Source organism: Chiloscyllium plagiosum, chromosome 26, assembly GCF_004010195.1.
Source record: "Chiloscyllium plagiosum isolate BGI_BamShark_2017 chromosome 26, ASM401019v2, whole genome shotgun sequence".
Lineage (NCBI taxonomy): Eukaryota > Metazoa > Chordata > Chondrichthyes > Orectolobiformes > Hemiscylliidae > Chiloscyllium > Chiloscyllium plagiosum.
The window spans coordinates 21186634-21210213 of record NC_057735.1 but is presented as its reverse complement, the minus strand read 5'-3'; the positions used below and the strand labels follow the sequence as shown (position 1 = coordinate 21210213).

General features: G+C 39.4%; 1 protein-coding gene across 1 annotated transcript in view; it reads right to left on the bottom strand.

Annotated features, from left to right (window-relative positions):
- LOC122563188 (LHFPL tetraspan subfamily member 5 protein-like) overlaps window positions 1-18498 on the bottom strand; it is a 177263-nt gene extending 158765 nt beyond the window's left edge. The window contains exon 1 of the mRNA XM_043716711.1: window positions 17768-18498. Within this exon, the coding sequence (XP_043572646.1) occupies window positions 17768-18182 (415 nt within the window). The 5' untranslated portion in view covers window positions 18183-18498. The remainder of the gene's footprint in view (window positions 1-17767) is intronic.
- Window positions 18499-23580: the final 5082 nt, after the last annotated feature.

Sequence of the window (23580 nt, the reverse complement as noted above, 5' to 3'; positions counted from 1 at the left end):
TGAAGATCATTTTCAGGGGTTATCAGGGGGCAAACTCTCCAATGGATAGAGTCAAACCTTACATATAGGAAGATGGTAATGGTTGTTAGACGTCAGTCATCCCAGCTCCAGGACATCTCTGCAGGAGGTCCCCAGGGTAGAGTCCTAGGCCCAACCATCTTCAACTGATTCATCAATGACCTTCCCTCCAACATAAGACCAGAAGTGGAGATGTTTGCCTATGATTGCACAAAGGAGAAAGTGAGGACCGCAGATGCTGGAGATCAGAGTTGAAAATGTGTTGCTGGAAAAGCGCAGCAGGTCAGGCAGCATCCAAGGAGCAGGAGAATCGACGTTTCGGGCATGAGCCCGAAGATTCCTGAAGAAGGGCTCACGCCCGAAACATCGATTCTCCTGCTCCTTGGATGCTGCCTGACCTGCTGCACTTTTCCAGCAACACATTTTCAGCTATGATTGCACAAAGTTCAGCACCTTTCACAACTTCCCAGACTTAAACCCAGACCTAAAGGTGGAAACAGTCATGCGCCTATGAGTTTCCCTGGGTGATCCTTTAATGGCCAAAGGGTGGATTCATCTAATTAAGGACAGCGTGCAATCTCTCAAAGTTGCAGGGCCAATCAGTAGCCTTCCGGCTTGAAAAAAATAGCAGGATGTAACAGGTGGTTAGCAAGAGAGAGGATGCATTAAAATGTGGGCTTCATCTTTTCAACCTTTTAAAAGCCTTTAATTAAAAATTTAAAGCAAAAGGGGTTTACTTGGCGTGCAACTGGGGGTGCTGGAATCTCTCTGTAGGGTCGCCTGTAGCTGCTTCTGTACCTACTCAGGCAGACAGGGAGAGAACTCGCCTGCCTGGAGCATTAGTTCTCAAGTCTGGTCCTGTGTGCCCACCTCCAGGCCTCGAAACATGTTGCTTATGGAGCTTGGAGGCATGACCTCCATCAATAAGGCTTTTAATTGTATGAGAGTGTACCTCACCTGCTGAGTTCTGGGTGAGAAGGTTGTAGAGCTCTTAAATCATCAATAAAGCCACTAAGGATCTTTACTCACCACCTCACTGGTCACCCTGGTGGACTAGAAAGTGGTGAGATTCTGCTGGATTGTGTGTGTGTGTGTGTGTGTGTGTGTGAGGAGATGGGGAAGGGTTGTTTTGAATTGCTCTAATTTTAAGGCACGATTGGCTGCAGAGAAAGGTGTTTGAATAGAGGATTTTAAGGTGAGGACTGGGTTTGGGCTTTCAGAGACCATACACTTGCTGCTGACTTCCCTCACCCTGTGAACCCCAACTCCATGCAAAGGGTAAAAAGTATTTTTCTTAACACCACTGAATCTCCTGATGTGTAGGCCTTGAATGGTAGACATAAGGACCCAGAAACTGCAGGTGTCTAATTGCCTCACCCCACAATGAGAAAAGAAGGGAAAATTCCACATTTGGTTTTCATCAGTGTGTGTCCTGCAGTACTTTTACTGAAATAAAGATCTTTTAGCTTGCATGGCATATTTGAAGACGCACATTTTCTCAGGTCAATGATGACTGTGTTTTTCTAAAGGCATGCATTTACCATATTGGTAGATGAGTACCCTTGTGTTTCTTATTGACTGCTGTGCTATGCCATATAAGTATGGGGGCTCTTGTGATGCAATGGTAGTGTCTCTACTTTAGAGCCAGGAGACCTAGGTTCAGGACTCATCTGCTTTTGAGGTATTTGATAACATTTCTGAAGAAGTTTTATAAAACAAAATAGAAAATGCTGTAGAAATGTTGTTAAGTTAAGTGTCCAGACAAAAAAAAGTTATGCTCTGAAACAGTTCTGAAGGGATGCAAAAACAGAGGGACCTGGGTGTATATGTGCATAGATAATTGAATGTGGCAGAATAGGTGGAGAGAGTATAATGTCCTTCCCTTTATTAATAAGGCTTGGAGTCCAAGAGTAAGCAGGTGATGTGGAACTTGTCGAAGACATTTGTTAGACTTCTGTTGAGTATTGTGTACAGTTGTAGGTGTCTCATTATAGGAAAATATGAATGCATTGGAGAGAGTACAGAAGCAACTTATTAGAACATAGAATATAGTACAGCACAGGAACAAGCACTTCTGCCAGGATGTTGTGTTGAACATGACTCAAATTAAACTAATCCCTTTTGCCCGGCCTTGGTCCATATCCCTATATTACTTGCAGATTCTCTAAAAGTCCCTTAAACACCCCTATCGTAAGTGTCCACAGGAATGAAAAACTTCAGTTATTGGGAGAGATTGAAGAAGTTGGGGCTGTTCTCCTTAGGGAGAAGAAATCTGAGAGAAGTGATAGAGATATTCAAACTATGACAGGTTGGATAACGTGGATAGGGAGAAACTGATTTAAAGTGATTTCCAAACAAGGCGTGGGTGATATAAGGAAAAGCTCTTACACACAGTGAATTGGTAGGGTATGAAAGGTTCTGTCTGGAAATGTGGTCGAGGCAGGTTCAACTGAAACATTCAACAGAGCATTGGAAGATTATTTGGATTGAAATGGAGTGCAGGGATATGGGGAAAGGACAGGACACTAGGAATTGCGGGGTGAATGGCCTCCTTCTACACTCTAACAATTCTGTGAAACACATTGGGACCTGCAATAAGTAGAAAATTGCCTGTTAGACCCAGATAGTGAGGATGCCACTGTAATTACTTAATTTTGTTTTTAAAACAGTATGATAAAATAATATGTACAGTCATGTTATCAAGGACAGAAATCCTCATTTTGTTTACAATTTTCTATTTACTGTAGTAAGGAACATTAGAGCTGAAGTAGAAATCATTTTCCATTTTGGCAATCCCTTCCCTATCATTTCCAGCATTAAACATGTTCAGATTGAATATTCCATCTTCAGGTGCAGTATAAGAACCCTTGCCTTCATTCATTTCAATTAGAGAATGAAAATAAATAGTATGGGTGAAGCATGACTTTATATGCAATAACTTTTACAAGACCAAAAGAGAAAATGCTGAAAAATCTCAGCAGGTCTGGCAGCACCTGTAAGGAGAGAAAAGAGCTGATGTTTTGAGTCTAATTGACCCTTTTTCAAAGGGTCAGTTAGACTCGAAACATCAGCTCTTTTCTCTCCTTACAGATGCTGCCAGACCTGCTGAGATTTTTCAGCATTTTCTCTTTTGCTTTCAGATTCCAGCATCTGCAGTAATTTGCTTTTATCCAAACTTTTACAATACTTTTTAGCTGCCTTAATTGTATTTAAACAATAGGATCTTTGCATAGCTCTGTTATTTAAAGTTAACAGGATGTTCGTGTTGAGTAAGAGTGTAAGATAGAAAGAATTCTTTTAAGCTTGCAGTCATGTTTTTATTGATTATCATATTTTATTCTTAACTTTTAAATGTTGATCAAGGAAATTACAATTTACCAATGTCAAATTATTGCAGGTTAATATAATTCACATGGAAGATGCAAGGCCCATTTATGTTATTTGGCTTTTCCCATCACATGGTCTCATTTAGGTTCAAAACAAAGCATTTTATCCTTTTCCTACCTTGGCAACAAATATATTTCTTCTTGTTAGACTGAATTTCTTTTGGCTAAGTCCGAGTTGCTTCATGTTTTTTGCAGGATTTATCACCACAAGACTGAGCAAGTTCTATTGTCATATCTTATCAAACCCACCACATTAATTCCTGATGAAGGGCTTATTCTGAAATTTCGATTTTTCTGGTCCTTGGATGCTGCCTTGCCTGCTGTGCTTTTCCAGCTCTCGACTCTGATCTTCAGCATCTGCAGTCCTCACTTTTTTCCACCACATTAATTACTTACATCTGTCCCTACGGCATCACTCATATCCAATTTCTAGTCCATCATACCACTGTTCCTAGAACAACTCTCCACACAACATGGATCTGTTGAAACATCAGGTTCCCTTGTGTCCATGCCATCTCTAAAATACCCTGATTGAGCATTGAGCATTGGCAGTCTACAGCTGCCCTGCTCAGTCACAGAGTTGAAGGACGTCAGAGAAAAAGAAGATGGCACTGCAATTTTCTGACAGGGACCTGGAAGTCCTAGTCATTGGGATGGTTCAAGGTAGCAGCAGCCTCTTCTCAGAGGACCAGCTGTGGAGGTCATGCCACTGTACCCTGACAGCCTAGTCTGAGGTCACCACTCAGGTCACTGCCATCCCCAGCTTTTGAAAGAATGGTCATCAGTGCCAGAAGGAGGTCTCTCCATTCTCCCAAGGTAAGAGCCACACTCACATCTTTGCAGTCTTACATGCCCTTCTATCTCTGCCACTGCTGTCACCATCCACCAAGACTTTTGCTGTATCACTCTCACTAATGCCTGCAGAGTCTTCCATTACTCACTTTCCTCTCTCAGCCTCCCACATTTTGAAGGACATTAGTGAATCAGATGGGTTTTTTCAATTCTTGGCAATACTTTTATGGTTATCAATAGACTCTTAATTTCAGATTTTAAAATATTGAATTCAAATTTCACCATCTGCTTTGACAGCAGTCAAACCCAGATCCCCAGAACATAAGCTAAATTTCTGGATTAATAATTTGGTGGTAATACCATTAGACCATCAGCACTCATTTGATGTCCCACCAAATGAGTATGCACCATTTGGGAAGAGAAAGCAGAGTTAACGTTTCTGGTCTAGTAAGCCTTCTTCAGACACATAATTACTGACCTAAAATAAACCTCCTCTGATCACCTGAGATTGAGTCATGTCCAAGGAACCTAAATGAAACAAATTAAACATTACTGGCAGACTCAGGAATGCACAAATAGACATATTTCAACAGCTGCTTTGAGCAGCAAGGCAGAGAAAGAGAGAGAAAACAAAAACCATGAATTAATAACAAGAAGCTGGCAGTTTCTTTCCACATAACCATTTTTTTATTAATTTATGGGATGTGTGTGTTGCTGGCTGGGCTAACATTTTTGTCCATCTCTAGTTATTGTAGAGAAGGTGGCAAGTTGCCTTCTTAAACAGTAGCAGTCTATTTGGTGCAGGTATATGCACCATGCTGGTAGGGAGGGAGTCACCCCGGTGCAGGCAATGATGGCTGTGCCACCTTCTTTCACCTTATTCATTCCCTTCCCTTCTCTTATTCCCGGAGAAAATAGCCCAGTGTTCCAGAGGTCCTGTCATGTTAGGGTCATGGTCGAGGCTGCAATGCTTTGGTCAGGGGATGAAGTGTTGTGCTTTGGGTGAGGATGGGAGCCTGGGTTAGGAGTGGTTCCAAGGCTGTGATTTCTGTCCCTGACTCTGCATAGGATAATGGATCAGTGGTGCTGGAAGAGCACAGCAATTCAGGCAGCATCTGAGGACAGGCAAAATCGACGTTTCGGGCAAAAGCCCTTCATCAGGAATAAAATGCCTATCCCTGCTTGGTTTCAGTTATGTGAACTTTCGCTGAACATTCGCTGTAATTTCGCTGTAAATTAGGATTTCTTCATTCCCCTATTCCCTTGCTATTGTTCTTGTTCAATAAAACAAAACTATTAAATGTTTACCAGAGCAATAGCATGGAAACATTACCTATTACTTGCTAAAAGAAATCTAAAGGCAATGCTGGCTCTCTATGGATGTTTATCTAGAACCTACTTTCTTTGACTAGGTTCTGATATTTTTTTTCAAAAATCTTTCTGAATAAGCTGTTCATTTCTTTAAATAAAAAATATCCAAGCTATGGAAAATATTCAATAAGCAACAAAATGGTAAAGAAATAATTAATCATAGTTGGTTATTTAAAGAGTTGTCTGTTACAGGACAAATAATTAAGGGTAATCTCTGGTAGTCGCTTAAAGATACATATTCATTATTCTTTTTCCACTTAATATTAAAAACAGCACATAAATCTATTGGCTCTTTTTGAATTTTTCATGCTGTTTGAGTGAAAAAAAATTAGACATATTCAGAAACTTTCACATTTAAGGATAATCCCCAGACATTTTATACCTAATGAATTAAGCTAGAATTCTCACTTGTGTGCTGGGAGCCTGGAGTGGGGTAACAGATTTCCACATCAAGTCCCACAAACCCAAATGGAGAGAAAAGCCTCCAGATATCTCATTTTCATTCCAAGGTGGGGAGAGGATGGTGGAAGTGAATGGGTGTAAGGCCCCCTACTCTGTGAAAACCTTCAGAGGCATCAACAGCAGGTGCTGGGTTCTGGAGGCTGGGTTCTGTGAGAAGCTTGTTGTGGTGATCTGGGATTTTGCAGTGATGAAAAATGTAACAGAAAAAACACACACACAAAAAAGATGCCCTCAACGTCCTCAACCCTTCACCCCCCGCAAACACACCACAAGCCACATCCAGCCAGCCTAAGCCACCTAAAAACCCCCACTCACCCCCCATAGCCCCACACAACGTCTATCTCAACTTAAACCCCTTCACGGCTCCTCATATTTTTTTCATGCAAATCAACCTATACTGCTCTATCAAATCTCCATGGCCCTCATATCCTTCATGCTAACCCATAAATCTTTCAGCATTCTACATGTCAATTCATGCAAACACATGCACCTTAGCAACTGTTGCTTGTGTACTCACCATGCAAAATACTCCAATTTGGACCCCAGGGCCCCGTTTGCAATGAAATCAAATAAACCTCTTGTTTTATTGATGAATTCACCATTTAAATAAACACTCTCGTTAATTTTAAAAAAATCCCTTTACTCCATTTAACTGCCTCCCACTACTTAGTTCATCACAAAAACAAGTATTTGCATTCATAGGCCTACTGAAAATACTTTATAACTACTTGGAACTGTCAATCAAACAATGACCTAATAGCTCCACCCCACCTCTCCCCCCATATTGCAGTACTAATAGATTATTTATCTCAAAAGGGTTGGAATATAAAAGCACAGTTGTGCTACTGAGACATTATAAAGTTCTGGTTAGGCCCCATTTGGAGTACTGTGTCCAGTTTTGGGCCCCACACCTCAGAAGGGACATACTGGCACTGGAGCATGTCCAGTGGAGATTCACACGGATCCCTGGAATGGTAGGTCTAACATATGAGGAACGGCTGAGGATCCTGGGATTGTACTCATTGGAGTTTAGAAGGTTAAGGGGAGATCTAATAGAAGCTTACAAGATAATACATGGCTTGGAAAGGGTGGACGCTAAGAAATTGTTTCCGTTAGGCGGGGAGACGAGGACCCGTAGGCACAGCCTTAAAATTAGAGGGGATCAATTCAGCACAGAAATGCGGAGACATTTCTTCAGCCAGACAGTGGTGGGCCTGTGGAATTCATTGCCGCGGAGTGCAGTGGAGGCCGCGACGCTAAATGTCTTCAAGGCACAGATTGATAAATTTTTGATGTCACAAGGAATTAAGGGCTACGGGGAGAATGCAGGTAAGTGGAGTTGAAATGCCTATCAGCCATGATTAAATGGCGGAGGGGACTCGATGGGCCGAATGGCCTTACTTCCACTTCTATGTCTTATGGTCTTATGGTCTTATTTATTAAATCATGCGGCACAAATGCCACAATAATAGCCATCGGGCAAATGTCAGTACACTTAGTGAAATAGCAAGCACTGAAATTTCTTTCACTACAGATGTTTCCCCCAAACATATGAAGATCAGAAGATTTAAATACAATGAGTTGATAGGTCCCTTAACAACTTAATAGCTTCAATGGAACCTGATGAAGGCTTTTGCCTTTAACATCAATTTTCCTGCACCTTGGATGCTGCCTGACCTGCTGTGCTTTTCCAGCACCACTCTAATCTTGACAGGAAGCTTAATCTTGTCTACCAATCTTGGACTGGTGCTCAAATCTTCAATCTTCCAGCTGAGATATGTGCTGTGCCCCTGAGCCAAGCTTACACTGAAAATCTTTGACAATCATCATATTCTTACTTCAAAGAAGAAATACTCCTGGAATTGTCAATTAAACTCAAATATGCACGCAAGTTATTTTCACTACTAAATCAGGTTTTAACTAGCCAATTCTGGATGTACCCACTAGGAAATCAAATAGATGCAACAGAGTCTAAAACTGGCATACAATCTGAGATTGAAACCAAGGAGTCATTACTGGAAAGCATAACTCAACAGCTACCATTTGCATTTAGAGTGCTTTTATGAAGGAATTCTAGTTGAAGGTAATACATGGTATGCAAATACAGCACTGTATGAAATAATCTTACTACTAACTGTGTTTCATAACTATACAAACTTAGACAAAAGATTGCTTTGTGTCTACCAGCCAAAAATAAACAAGAAACATAAAGAACAGTGCCAATATGTAGAAGTGGAAGAAAATGTTGTCACAAACATATGGTTATATCGAGTATTGATTTGTAATCTAGTGGCTGGAAATATAAATTGACATTTTCAAAAACGGACTAAGGTGATTTAAGTTTACAACCAAGTTGGCTAATCCCCCTGTTGCTTTACTATATACCCTACATTCCAATCCCACTGAGAATGAGACAGCAAGTCCATAAAACTTGCCTGGAAACCATAAAAGAACTCATATTTCCTTAACTAATAAATAGGCATCCCTGGCAATCAATGAAGGGATTCAATTATTCTAGATAACATAGCTACCTTTTTAATAGGACAGGAAATATGAGGTCTTTTATGATTTAAGGCAGTGTGTGTAGCTGCAATTAGTATTTTCAGTGAACATCCCCATTTTTGACCTTATAATGGAGAGAAGGTTGATGAAGCCTTGATGAAACAGCTGAAGATAATGGTTTCTGTACACTCCTCTGAGGAAGTCAGAGATGTCCTGAAGTTGAGATGACTGACCTCCAACAGTCATAACTATCTTTCTTTGTGCTGGTAATGTCTGCAGCCAGTTGAATGTTTTTCCCAATTATCGTTGATTTCAATTACACCATGGCTCCTTTATGCCATGCACAGTCAAATGCAGTCTCGATATCAGAGGGAGTCACTCTCTCTCAGCTCAGGAATTCATCTCTTTTGTCCATATTTGAACCAAAGTCATAATGAGGTCAGGAGCTGAGTGACCAAGGTGAAATTCAAATCTGTGAGCAGGTTACGTCTAAATAAGTGCTTCTTGTTAGCAATGTTGATGACACCTTCCATCACTTTACTGATGATCGAGAGTGTACTGATAAGATGTGATTCATTGGGTGTGGATTTGTCCTGCTTTTTGTGCACAGGACATAACTGGGCTATTTTCCACATTTTAGGTTGGTGATGTTAGTGCTGCAGCTCTCTGGAACAGCTTGGCTAGGCCTTCTGTTGGACTGTCACCAAAGAGCATTTCCTCTTTAAGACAAGTAGGCTACATTTAAATAATATCACAGATCCTCAATATTCCTGATCTGTTCAGAGAAATGGAAAATATTGGCACTATTGAGACTGGGAGTGCATCTGACTTATGATAATATGAACTATTGACTAATTTTGCCTCCATCTTATAGTCATTTGTGGGTCATAATTTTAAGGTGAAATGCAAAATGTTAGAGGCAATTTGAGGAAAATAATTTTCACTTCGAGGGTGTTGAGGTTCTGAATGCACTAGCTGGAAGGGTAATTGAAACAGATAACCTCACAATCTTTAAAATATACTTGGACTTGTCATAACATTCAGAGCATCCACATCTGGTCACAATTGTTCAAACCAATAAGCACTTTGTTGGCCAAACCTCACTCAGTTGCACACTATGGTGCCTTGTCATTGCATTTCTCATCCCCAGTGCTTGCAAAGTAACAGTGTTAACACAACTCATAATGGGTTCAGTGACTCGTTTTCAAAGGTACAGCATTTCTTTCCTTGATTTTAAAATGTCCTCAGTCAAAAATAAAGGAGATAAAATAATGCTGCCTGTATAGGTGGAACAGTTCACTGGAGTAAGGGACAATACACTAAGGCTATTCTTGTTCCTTCTCTTCATATTAAAATTCCTTAAAAATAGTCTTGTACTTACCTTTTAGCTGTGAACAATTTTCAAGGCCACACCCATGCCAGAAAAATCTGAGTTCAACTTGTTTCTATTCATGTCCATTTAATCACATCACAGTACCTTTCTGTTCCTTTCTTCCTTATAAGCTTGTTAAGTTGCCCATTAAATGCATCAATGCTATTCGCCTCAACCACGCTGGTTTCATATCCAAACTATTCTTGCAATGAATAGGTTTCTTCTGAATTTTTAAGTTATTTATTAATGATTAGCTTATTTATGACTCCAGTTCTGATGTCATTTTCATGTAGAAACACCTTAATACTAATTTATCAAAACCATTCATCATTTTAAAGTTCTCTAACCTTTAAATGCCTTAGTCTTCCCTTTTCTTAAAAAAAAGTCACGACCTGTTCAATCTTTCCTGGTTATTGATTGAAGAAGGTTGTTCACAGGTAAAGGGGTGTCTGGCAAGTGGGAGGCTTTCAAAAGCAAGATAATGTGAGTTCAGGGCCAACATGTTTCTGTTAGTAAGAAGCGCAAAGCTAGCAGGTGTAGGGAAAACTAGATGACTAGAGATATTGAGTCTCTGGTCAAGAAAAAGGGGAAATATGTCAGGTAAAGGCAGCTGGGATCAAGTGAATCCCTTGAGGAGTATAGGAGGTGTATGAGCACACTTAAGAGGGAAGTCAGGAGGACAATAAGGGGACATGAGATAGCTTTGGCAGATAAGGTAAAGGAGCATCCAAAGAGATTTAAGGGCAAAGCAGTAACTAGGGAAATAATATGGCCCCTTAAAGATCAACAAGGTCATCTATGTGTGGAGCCACAGGATAGGGCTGAGATCCTAAACAAATATTTCTCATCAGTATTTACTGTAGAAAAAGACATGGTACTCAGGAAAATAAATAATGAGGTCTTGAAAAGAGTGCACATTACAGAAAGGAAAGTGCTGGAAGTCTTAAAACATATAAAGATAGATAGATTGCTGGGACCTGATCAAATGTATCCTAGAGCATTGAGGGAAGCAGGGCCTTTAGTAGAGATATTTGTAGCATTGATAGCCACAGGTGACACGCTGGAAGACTGGTGTGTCACTAAAGTTGTGCCATTATTTAAGAAAGACTGCAAGGAGAAGCCAGAAAACTACAGACTGGTGAGCCTGATGTCAGTGATGGATAAGTGTTGGAGGAGATTCTGAGACACAGGATCTACATGCATTTTGAAAGGCATGAACTGATTAGGGATCATCAGCATGGCTTTGTGCATGGGAAATTATGTCTCATTAACTTGAGTGAGTTTTTTGAAGAGGTGACCAAGAAGATAGATGAAGGCAGAGTGATAGACGCTCTTTACATGGACTTTTACCAAGACCTTTGCCAAAGTTTCATAAGGTAGACTAGTAAGGTTAGATCACGTGGGATCCAAGGAGAGCTAGTCAATTGGAGACAAAATTGGCTTGATGATAGGAGACAGAGGGTAAAGGGTTGTTGTTCAGACTGGAGGCCGATAACCAGTAGTGTGCTATAAGGATTGGTGCCCTGGGTTCCACTGCTGGATGAGAGTATAGGAGATGTAATTAGTAAGTTTGAGAGTGACACAAAAATTGGTGATATAGTGGATAGTAAAGAAGGCCATCTAAGAGTATAAAGGGATCTTGAACAACTGGGCCAGAGGGCTGAAGAATGGCAGATAAATACAAATTGTGGCATTTTGGTAAGACAAACCAGGGCAGGATTTACACAGATAATGGGCGGGCCCTGCGAAGTGTTGTTGACCAGAGAGACTGGGGGTGCAAGTACACAGTTCCTTAAAAGTGATGACCTAGGTAGACAGGGTGATGAAGAAAGCGCATGGCACACTTACTTTTATCAGCCAGAGCATTGGGTACAGGAGTTGGGACATCATGTCAAAGCTGTACAAGACATTGGTAAGACCACAGTTGGAGTATGCGTACAATTCTGGTCTCCTTCTATAGGAAGGATGTTATTAACCTGGAAAAGGTGCAGAAAAGGTTTAAAACTAGAGGGTATAGGTTTAAGGTGAGATGGGAAAAATTTAAAAGGGACCTGAGGGACAACTTTTTCACACAGAGGATGGTGTGGATTTGGAACAAGCTACAAAGGAAGTGATAGAGGGGGGTACAGTTCCAACATTTAAAAGACATTTTGACAGGTACATGGACAGGAAAGATTTAGAGGGATATTTGCCAAATGCATGCAAATGGGACTAGTTCAATTTAGAAAACCAGGTCGACAAGGATGAGTTCGGCAGAAGGGCCTGTTTTCGTGCTGTATGACTCCATGAGTGTATAAATATAACATCTCAATTCTGCTTTTATTCAATAAACCCTTCTTTCACCTTTTCCAGTTCTTCTAATCCCTTTTCATGCATATAAAACTAGTGATGGTACTTCAAGCATGATCTACCAAGATCTTATAAATGTAATCTAACATCTCTGACTTTCAGTTCTCTCCCTTGAGAGATGATTCCTGGTCCTCTGTCTTCTTTTTGTTATGGCTTGATGAACTGACATTGATAGTTTTATGGATTTTTGCATCTGTACATCTAAATCTTTTTCCTCTGACCACATTTACGTTCCTATCATTCAACAACTATGCTGTCTTTTTATTCTTTTTACCAACATGCGCTACCTCTTTCTTCGCTGTATTGAAGCACTTTACCCTGTGTTGTATTGTTCAAACTTGATGCTGCTTAAAGAAACTTTGCAAACAATTGTGTGGAGAAACATGCTTCTCTGGAATTGCACTGAACTAGCCAAGATGCCCATCAATTTTTTTATCCTATTACTATCATTAACTATAGTCAATTTTCTTTCTTATGTTATCTATGGATTGAGTTACATATGTTTACAGCTGGTGTGTGCCTCACTCATATGATAGTGTCTAAAATTGATTAGATTAGATTACTTACAATGTGGAAACAGGCCCTTCGGCCCAACAAGTCCACACCGACCCTCCAAAGAGCAACCCCCCCAGACCTATTCCCCTCCACCTAACACGACAGGCAATTTAGCGTGGCCAATTCACTTGACCTGCAAATTTTGGACTGTGGGAGGAAACCAGAGCACCTGAAGGAAACCCACACAGACTCAGGGAGAATGTGCAAACTCCACACAGACAGTTGCCCGAGGCAGGAATTGAACCCCGGCTCTCTGCTGCTGTGAGGCAGCAGTGCTAACCACTGTGCCACTGTGCTGCCCATTGTTTGATGAAGGGTCTTTGCTGGTTGGTGAACACAGTTATATGGCCATAGCACATACTAAAAATATAATTGTGACTTACTCTATAAATCTATGATAAAGTGTATCCAATTATCATAATAAGAATGGGCTTAAGCCACAAAACCTGTGTCCAATAACTGTGTTGACAGCAACATAGAAAGGCCAAATGAATTATTTGTCTTTCTGAGAAGACAATGAGAATTTAAAATAAAACTCCTTAACCATGCAGTATATTCATTTAACCACCACTGATTTGAGAATCAATAATTATTTGATGTTGACCCAGATATGTAATTGAAGAGTGAAATTGGAGTATAGGCAATTATTAGCACATGGTGTGTTTCACTACATAGTCTCATGTAGAGCAGACTACACCATAGTGTAAAGTGGATTTAAAGATGTATTTGTTCAGAAAAATCATAAAAGGAACACAGGCAAATTTGGTCTTCACAAACCATGGGATGGGGACACATTGTGCGATGCGTTGTGTTGAAATTTACATTTGAAGTACAGCGAACTTTATCACAGAGTCAGGAAAGGTTTGCTAAGTAGATTTGGCCTGCAATCCATGTTGTGGAGCAATGCAAAATCTGGTAAAAGTAGTGCTTGAAAAGAAACAGCTCATTATTTAAGAATATTTGATTGAACAATGGCACAGTGGAAGCAGCATTCATTGCTTCAATATTGTTTTTTTGGAGCATCTGTTCTGCGCACCACATGAGCTGCATCTTACTTCAGGCTGAAGGTCACTGTCTTGTAGAAGTCTGGGTGCTTGCTGCATGGACAGAAGTCACCTGTAGAATCACTCAAGCAATTGAGCTCTCTCTGCCGCATGGAAATGGGAAGAAATTTGGTGTTTTGATGAGCAACATAAAAGTGAAACTCTTTTATTGCAAATATCTTAAGAAGACCATAAAATATGCAACAATCTGAAATGGAAATTTCCACAACATTCAGGAGGTACCACTCTAAGCATTCACCACAATATTATCCTTTGCCAACACTATCTGTTTAAGCCTAAGCTACAAGGTATACCTTTGATTACATTGAGGACAGAAAAGATGATGCTGAAGTAGCCACGATAAAATGTTTCTCCATTGTTTTAGGGTGGGAATACTCAGTGTGGACAGCACCCATGGATGTAGATTGAGGCCTAGTTCCTCATATTACTACCCCTTCAGAAAATATGAGCAATGTTGACTGTTATGTAATGAGATTGTCATGGCTGCTCAAGTTATAACTTAAGTTATAGTGTTCTGTGGTCAGATATCACCAAGTATAGAATTCACTTCTCTCTTTTTTGATGGTCATGAGGGTTAGGTGAAGAGTGCTACTGACTGCATGAGTACTCCTGTGGTTCTTAAATAGATGTGAGACCTGCTATCGGATGGAAGCTTTGAGTCTTGTAGAATTCAAGATTCCTTTCCACTGTGATAGCTGTTGCCTGTAAACAATAGCTGTAATTTCCTCAATTTTTGCAAACTGGAGGCTAATAGATGATACACACATTTTGTGTTCATTTAGAAGGATGCAGTAGTATGAAAAGCTATTCAGTTCTATGAACAATCTTTTTAATGTGGATGTTAGCATGACATTGATTATTGTGCAATAAATCACACAACTCTGAGCATCCTGGTTTGAGGAGCAAAGGAACAAGTAGCTATGTTGGCATTTCCAGGTGCAGGGCTAGGTACATGCTAATAATAGCCAAGGGTCATTCCACAACCTTTTCTGTCTTTTTTTAAAAAAATTATCTTTACCATCTCAATTATGGCAGAATGTTCAAAATTCAGGCATGCCACTTCTCACATCTTTTAAAGAGGCAGTGTCAAAAGTCAGCATTGTGAGACAATAATGAAGAACGACATTGACAAGAAAAATAATTCATTATCATGAAAATGGAATTTATCTCAACAAATTCAGTGTTTTGTTTAAGAAAGTTGCAGCAGTTGAAACTAAAACCGCAGATACATCTGCATACCTTTCTTTTCCTTATTGATAAAGTCTCATTTGTGGGCAGAGCTTTGCCTTTCAATATAGAAGCTACACATTATTGTGAGAAATGAGGTCTTGTGTTCTGGTTGTACAGACTTATTAATTGCTTGACTAGGGATTCAGGTAAGTTACATGTGCAAAGTTATGTGTTTACAGTGTCTGATGTCCATCCTCTGATATAGTGTGTTTTTAGATTTATCCTCGAGGGTCTGCTATACATAAACTCTTCATCATTACAGTGAACCTTTTGATTATTATTAATTATATTTGCTGAGGAATGGAACAGTACAATATATTTTCTGTAAGACCATGGATAGTTGAAGACAATAACTTCATTTTTTTTCTTCCCATTATTCCAACTTTAATTATTTTTTATGTTAGGTTATATAGGACTGCAGTCCAATTGATTGTTTTTCGAGACTGCGTAGATGCAGAAAAGTACTTGTAGAGTTAAATGATTCCGAGCTTGCAACAGTATGTTTTCTTTCTCTGGTGCTGTTTCAAAGAATTCAAAAGGGGCAACATGATGACACATGAGACAATTATTTCTATTCTACATAATATTTTCTCCTCAACCTATTATTAAATAACACAGAAGTGTTTAGACCTTAGAGTCATAGAGTCACATAGTCATACAACATGGAAACCGATTCTTTGGTCCAACCAGTCCACGCTGACCATAATCCCAAACTAAACTAGTTCCACCTGCCTGCACTTAGACCATATCCCTCCAAATCTTTCCTATTCATGAATTTATCCAAATGTCTTTTAAACTTTGTAACTGTACCTGCGTCCACCACTTCCTCTGGCAGTTCATTCTACATATGACCCACTCTCTGTGTTAAAAAAAAGTTGCCTCGCATGTTCTTTTTAAATCTTTCTCCTGTCACTTAAAATATGCCCCCTAGTTTTGAACTCCCCAACTTAGGGAGAATACCCATCATTCACCTTATCTATGCTCCTCATGATTTTATAAACCTCAATAAGGTCACCCTTCAACCTCCCATGTTCCAGTGAAAAATTTCACAGTTTTTCCAGTCTATTTTTATATCTCAAATCTTCCATTCCAGGCAACATTCTGATAAATCTTTTCTGAATCTTCTCCAGTTTAATAAGATCCTTCTTATAACTGAGCGAACAGAATTACAAACAATACTTCAGAAGAGGCCACACCAACGTCCTGTACAACCTCAACATGAAGTCCCAACTACTATACTCAAAGGTCTGAGCAATGAAGGTGAGCATGCTTCTTAACCACCCTGTCTACCTGTGATGCAAATGTCAAAGGATTGTCGACTTGAGTCTGTTCTACAACACTCCTCAAAGTGCTACCATTAATGTATAAGTTGTGTCCTTGTTTGAATGACAAAAATGCAATACTTCACATTTATCCAAATTAAACTCCATCAGCCCATTGGCCCAATTGATCAAGGTCTCTTTGTAATCTTAGGTAACCTTCTTCATGTCCACTATACCACCAATTTTGGAGTCATCTGCAAATTTACTAACCATGCCTCTTATATTCTCATTCAAACTATCCATATAGATGACAAACAAAAGTGGACCCAGTACTGATCCCTGAGGTGCACCACATGTTATTTTAAACACTGCTATGGTATGCTGGAGGTATTATTTCAATGCACTCATGTTGACTCATGTTTAATATGCTCTTATTAATGAGTATAGAGATTAATAGAATTATTCCAATGAACAAATATTCTTGTAACTTACTTGGAGTTGGGGAGGCAATTCAAAAAAATCAAAGAAGGGCTTCTTTGAGTGACAGAAAGCCGTCAAGGAAGTTTAGTTTGTACGACAAACAATAGTGCAATCACTTACAATATATTTTGAAAACATTTTTTTGAGAAAATTTATTCTTAGACATGTGAATCCAGTAAGTTCGAACAACGCAGTGAATTCTCCAAAAGTTTACATTAGCCCATTGGTTGTGTAAAATTTCAAAAATTATCAAAACGTCAGAAAGCACTTAATGCTCATTGTTAAATACCAACTTTATTGGGATAAGTATTTAATTGCAAAATCAGTAATAGGGTTGGTTAACTATTACTGAATAGAAAATCCTTGGAGTAAGAAATATGTGGTTTTGAAGAATTGTCAAATGTTATATTAGATAAATCAAACTTCCCAGGTAATGTCAATCCCACAGTTAACAGAATTAGCTGATTAACTAATGGAGAGCAAAACAATATGTTTCACTGAGTTTAACCTGACCTAAGGGTTTAGGTGACACGTTCAAACTAAGGCTTTCCATGTTATGTCAATAGATTACTACCAAGACAACGTATTACCGTACAACTCACAACTTTGAAAGATAAAACAAAAACTTTCAATAAACAGATGCTTACAATTGCAGATGAATGTTTGTTGAAATATTAATTAAAATTTGCAACGAAAGAATGGTAAGGTATCGGAAAGAAACGGTTCACTTTGGACATTACAGGAACATCACCATCACGATCCCCCCACTTCCTCCAAAATAAAACGAGATCTTCTTCGGAAATTGGGAAGGCAGGATTATTGCTCTGATTGCAAGAAGGAAAGTTAATACATGGACCCGAGAGTAATGTTGAAGTAACAGAATTACAGTCTGGCTGGGAGGTAGCTGGCAATACTGGAACTTACCTGATGCAAGTTGCATCCAGGCGCAGACTTTATAGACCGTGGCAGAGTTGCAAAAGAAAAAAAGGCTGAAGCAAACAAGGCAACCAATAATCAGAAGCATGGAGATACCAACGAAGAACATGGCAGTTTTGAATGCTCCCGAGGGAATGGAGCCGAAATCCAGGGCGCTTCCTTTGCAGATTAACTCCCTCGTCAGTCCGTTCCCGATACAGTAATGAAACAATCCGAAATAGCCAGCCTGGGGCGTATTGATACTGTCCCCAATCCAGTAGGGTTGGATAAAAATTACCACAGTTATAATGGCAAAACAAATAGTGAAAATTGCCCAGAGAACACCTATTGCCCTGGAATTCCTCACATAATTGGTGTGATAGATCTTAGCAGCTTCTTGGGCCGGTAACATTTTATCCCCCATTCTTAAAGATTTCAAAGGCTTTTAAAAGAGAAAAAAAATCAGGTCCTAATCAGTTCGTGTTTTGCTCTTGTTCTTTTTTGATGCAGATAATCGTCACCTAAGATGCTTTCTCACTGGCTTTTTCTTGAGTCATGTTGCTAAGGAAACGAACTGCTGGGTCTGAACAATACACACATAAATTCTGCCGACTCCAATGTGGTTTGTCCCGGCTCTGGGTCAAATCGCCTTGGTCCGGTATTTGTTCTCTAGGGTGGGGAGCGGTTTCCACAGGCTGAGAGTTTCAGCACCGTGGACAGCAGCTTCATATGAACAAGAGTTTGAGGGTGACGCGAAATTGACGTACAAACGCGGCTCCCACAGCAGACTTAGGGAAGTCTGGTTTATTAAAAAGGCAATAACTCTATTTCAGAGAGTATCGGTTAATCATATTTTACCCAACGCAGCAGTTAGGTCGGACAAGAAGTTCGTAAAACTGGTAGACTACGCAGGTATTCTTCGTTTTTGAAAAGTACATTTTCAAATCTTGTTTATGGTGGGTCCCATTGATGGGATGGTTATTCCAAGAGAGCAGGAACTATTTCCAGAATAATAAAGTGAAAAGGAGCAAAAACTATTTAAAAAAAAATTAGTATATTTTCTGGCACGCAATTTGTTCACTTTCGTGGGACTCCTAATAATATAATTGCTGTTTGAAAGGATCCTTTTTTCTGAAAGGCACAAATGTCGGGCCACCAAGCTAACTACATGTTAGTATAAATATCATTTTTCAGTATTTGGGTGAAAGCCTTAATATTTTAGAATAAAGCATCATGTATATATGTAACATTTGTAAAACGTTGGAAAACATACAGTTTTGCAATATTAATATGAGATAAAAGGGAATGTTACGCATAACTGAACAAAATTTATAAAAGATAATTTCTCTCATTTATTGTTTTTGAAAAGGAACATCACCAGGCAAAATTAAAGATTGGAAACTTGGGTATGCACAACAGAAACATTTTCCACTGATGAATTTCAGATTTGTGCTCAATTGCCACCAGCAGCATGAAGTCAGAGGATTATGGCAGTGGAGCCTAATACATTCAGATCTTATAATGAAAGAAATAGGAAAGGGGATTGCACTAGGTTATGTGATCTCTAATTGCTTTAAGGAATTGTACAGAATTAGAGCCGTTAGGCTGTCTCAAAACCTTTACCATGGGATATTTTCTAATCATTATGTTCAGAAATGTTATTGTGTGATGCGTTGAAATCCACATTCATCCTATGTGGTTGCAGAGGCCCAAGGCGGAATATGAAGTGTCCTTCCTCCGGGCATTGGGTGGTAGCGGTTTGGCGGTCGAGGAAGTCCAGGATCTGCATTTCCTTGACGGAGTGGGAGGGGGAGTTGAAGTGTTAAGCCACAGGGCAGTGGGGTTGTTGTGTGCAGGTGTCCCAGAGATGTTCTCTGAAATGATCCGCCAAGAAGGTATCCTGTCTCCCCGATGTACAGGAAACCACATTGGGTGTAATTGGCTTAGTTGGTAGAGGTACAGGTAAATTTCTGTCAAATGTGGAAGGATGCTTTGGGGCCTTGGACGGAGATGAGGGTAGTGGTGTGGGCACAGGTTCTGCAATTCCTGCAGTGGCAGGGGAAGGTGCCAGGAGTGGAATGTGGGCTGGTGTGTGACGTGGACCTGACGAGGGATTCAGAGGGAATGGTCTCTCTCGACCACTGATAGGGTGGGGAGGGAAATATATCTCTGGTGGTGGGGTCAGTTTGGAGGTGGTGGAAGTGGCAGAGGATGCTGCGATGTATCCAGTTGTTGGTGGGATGGAAGATGAGGACCAGGAAGGGGTGGGGGTTTCTATCCTTGTTGCATTGGGAGGGTGAGGTTCAAGGCCAGTGGTACGGGAAGTGGAGGAGAAGCACTGGAGGGCATCGTCAACCACGTGGGATGGGAAATTGCGATCTTGGAAGAAGGTGGCCATTGGGGATTTTCTAAGGTGGAATTGGTCATCCTGTGAACAAATGCTAGGAACTCTGGTCTCCAATATCTGCAGTCCTCACTTTCTTTCAGAAATGTTGTTACACACCTCTGGACTGGGTGGGACTTGAACCCAGGTCTACTTAGTTCAGAAATAGGGACACTACTACTGTGTCGCAAAAGCCAAACCTTTACAATGCTGATCCTTTCTGAACAGACAACGGATGTGTTAGAATTAACCTCATCACTTTTCATGTTTAGGAGCAGGAGACAAGATTCACAGACGAATTGCTTCATAATAATCATTGGTTGATATGTACATGTGTGGATTGCATTGTAATTTGGCTGGCCATTGCTTGGTATGAACAAATAGGCCACTGATAGCTTAGGGACTTAGTTTGGCTGAGTTACCGGAGTGCACCTGGAACCAGTAGAACTCTGTTTCAGTAATGAAATACTGCTTTTCCCAGGGCTAAATGTAACATCACTGGTCAATGCTTGTTCTCCATATTTTAACGTGGGCATAATTTTGTTAGAAACAGTTCAGAAATAGCTCATTCAATTCATTTCTAGAATGGAGAGCTTATCATGAAGAAACGTTGAACAGGTTGAGCCTATAAGAACAAGAGACTAACTTGTTCAAAGGTTTAAGATTCTGAGGGGACATGATAGGATGAAGTAGGATGTTTCCTCTTGTAGGGACACCACAAATAGGGAACACAAGTTAAGAACAAGTGGGTCTCCCTTTTCAGATGAAGGTGCAGAAAATGTTTTCTCTCAGAGGGCCATTAGTCTGTAAAATTCTTTCCTCAGAAAAGAATGCAGTCCAGGTCATTGAACATATCAAGACAGAATTAGAATAGATTTCTGTTAGGTATCAAGGGTTATGGGGTAGACAGAAAAGTGGTGTTGAGACCGTAATCAGGTCAACCATGATCTTATCAAATGGCATAGCGGAGTTGAAGGGTCAAATGGTCTACAGTTGCTTCTAATTCCATTGCTGTGTTATTTCCTTAATTTATATATCTGCGTTCCGACAAGACTATGAAATACAATTTCATGTAAATTTCCTTTTACGTTCTTGGCTATTTTTAATGTACTATTTTTTAGTCAAACATTCAACTGCAGAAATAATAAACATACATTGAAATAGTTACAAAAGAAGGAAGATGTATAGTTTATAATGAGATTTTAGTGAAATATTTTTTCATAATTTCTCGTACAGGGACACATACGTCAAGCAAAAGATGGTTCTTCAAATGTATAAGTTATTAATGCAATAACATTATCAGGCCACTCCAACAGCCACTGTCTCAAGCTTATTGCATTTCAAGGCACAATCGTTGTCACCACAATATAAGTTTTCAAGGTCTTGCAGTGGTGAATTCCAAACATTTATCTCATGTTTCTTTATGTCGCTATTATTACCTTCAGTGATTGATAGCTCCAGATTGTAAATCTATCAGAGTAGATGCAGAGAAAGATGTTTAAATGATAGTTATGATTTTTATGTTCATTTTATGTAATTGTAGATTCAGAATACTGTTCAAGATTAAAGCCTGCTCTATCTAACAAAGCATTGCAGTTAGACATACCATTTCAAAGTAAACATTTTTTTTTCATTTTTATGGAACTAAACAGTTTAGATATTAGTAAAAGTAAGCATTCAATACCTAATTTCCAAATTAAAAACTGACGAAAGACAGATGGAATTCAAAATACATGATTATTATTTATAGAAATAATTTTCATCCAACCTCATCCTTAAATCAACACAATGTTTTAGAATAATGCATGTTAGTTTAGTTTTGTTGCAGATGTGTTTACTAAATGTATTTCATTTGACCTCAAAGGCTAAATATTTCTTGACAATGTGGATATTTGGAAAAAAAATACATAATTTGCTCTGTTACACTGCACTGTTAAATGCTGTGGATTTGAATTCCAGTGCAGCCTGTAAAATATTAGCCATATATCTTAGAATATCCATATTTCATCTATACTCTATGATGTGGCACTACTATTACATTGCAACATTTTCAGAATGTATTACTCTGTCACTTAGGTCACTAAATTACGTTTTATGATTGCTGGTCCTCCTTTCATTATGGATTTACCATTAATCAATTACTTTGCGAATATTTCAATGTGCTTGGGAGCTAGAACACTATGATGAGGAAGAAAAATTCTGAATTTGACAAGTGATGTGACAGTTTCTACAGTGATCTAAATGTCCCAATTCTGCTTTCTTGTGATCAATGGAATTGAGAATATATATCGTGTAACAGTCTGATGCACAATTTCTATTGCTTTGTTAAAAATATTGTAACATGCATGAATCCTTACTTTCTAAGATCATATTATAACATCAACAAATAGATCCGTCTATGCTCTTTTTAATGCAGCCTGTATTTGTCAAAGCATAATTTGCTGCCGCACAATTGAAGCTGTAAAACAGCAAATAAACTCAGAGGAAAAAGAGAGAATGAATTGGTATTGGTATTAATTGCAAATCTTTCTGAATAATACAATGCTCTAATGAGCTTTACCTTAAAATCAGGCTTATCCACTTTTTAAAAATCATATTATGAACGTGAGGTTTTGCTAAATGCTCAAGTTTTGTCCTTCTCTTTAACTTGAGGTAAAATGGCAGAATTAAAATTGTATGTGGCCTCCTGATAATTCTACCTAATATTACTTTATTTTGGTGTGATGTGATCTGGTTACCATGGAGGCAGAAAACCCGGTCATTTCTGTTGAAACCCAAGTGTCAAACTTCATACCCGAACACAAAAACAGAAGCAGCTGTGCTACTGGCTTAGGGAATTTTGGCAGAGAGAAAGAAAAGTCTATCCCTCAGAGAGTGATGGACACTTACCGTGGCTACTGCAGTCATCACAGGGTAAAAAATGTTTCTCTTCTGGTTACTTGATAAAATGCAGGTTAAAGGGATGAAATCCAAGGACACTTTGTGGAATTTGGAAGATTTATGCTGGCATGATTGGGATAAGGAACCCACTGATGTTAACCATGATGCTAGAGGCTCTTTCAGAATTTCTTGGAAGACTAAAGGAAAGGTTCTTCACCACACATTGAACATTATACTCAAAGTGGGGAAGAGCAAACTCTTCAGCGGTTAGGAGTAACTTTGGACTGGTTCCTATAAAGACTACAATTCTGCAGACATGATGCAATAAAACATAAATACATGTGGGGTTTTCAAGTACTTCTATAATTATAATTCAGGATGGTATCTTATTTGTGTTTTCAGCCTAATAAATAATGTTTAGCGCAGTTGGCTTGTGAAGCAGTGTGATGCCAAAAGCATAGGTTCAATTCTTCACATTGGCTGAAGTTACCATGCTGAACTCATCTTCTCAACCTTCTCTCCCCCCTACCCCCTGTGGTATGGTGGCCCTCAGGTTAAA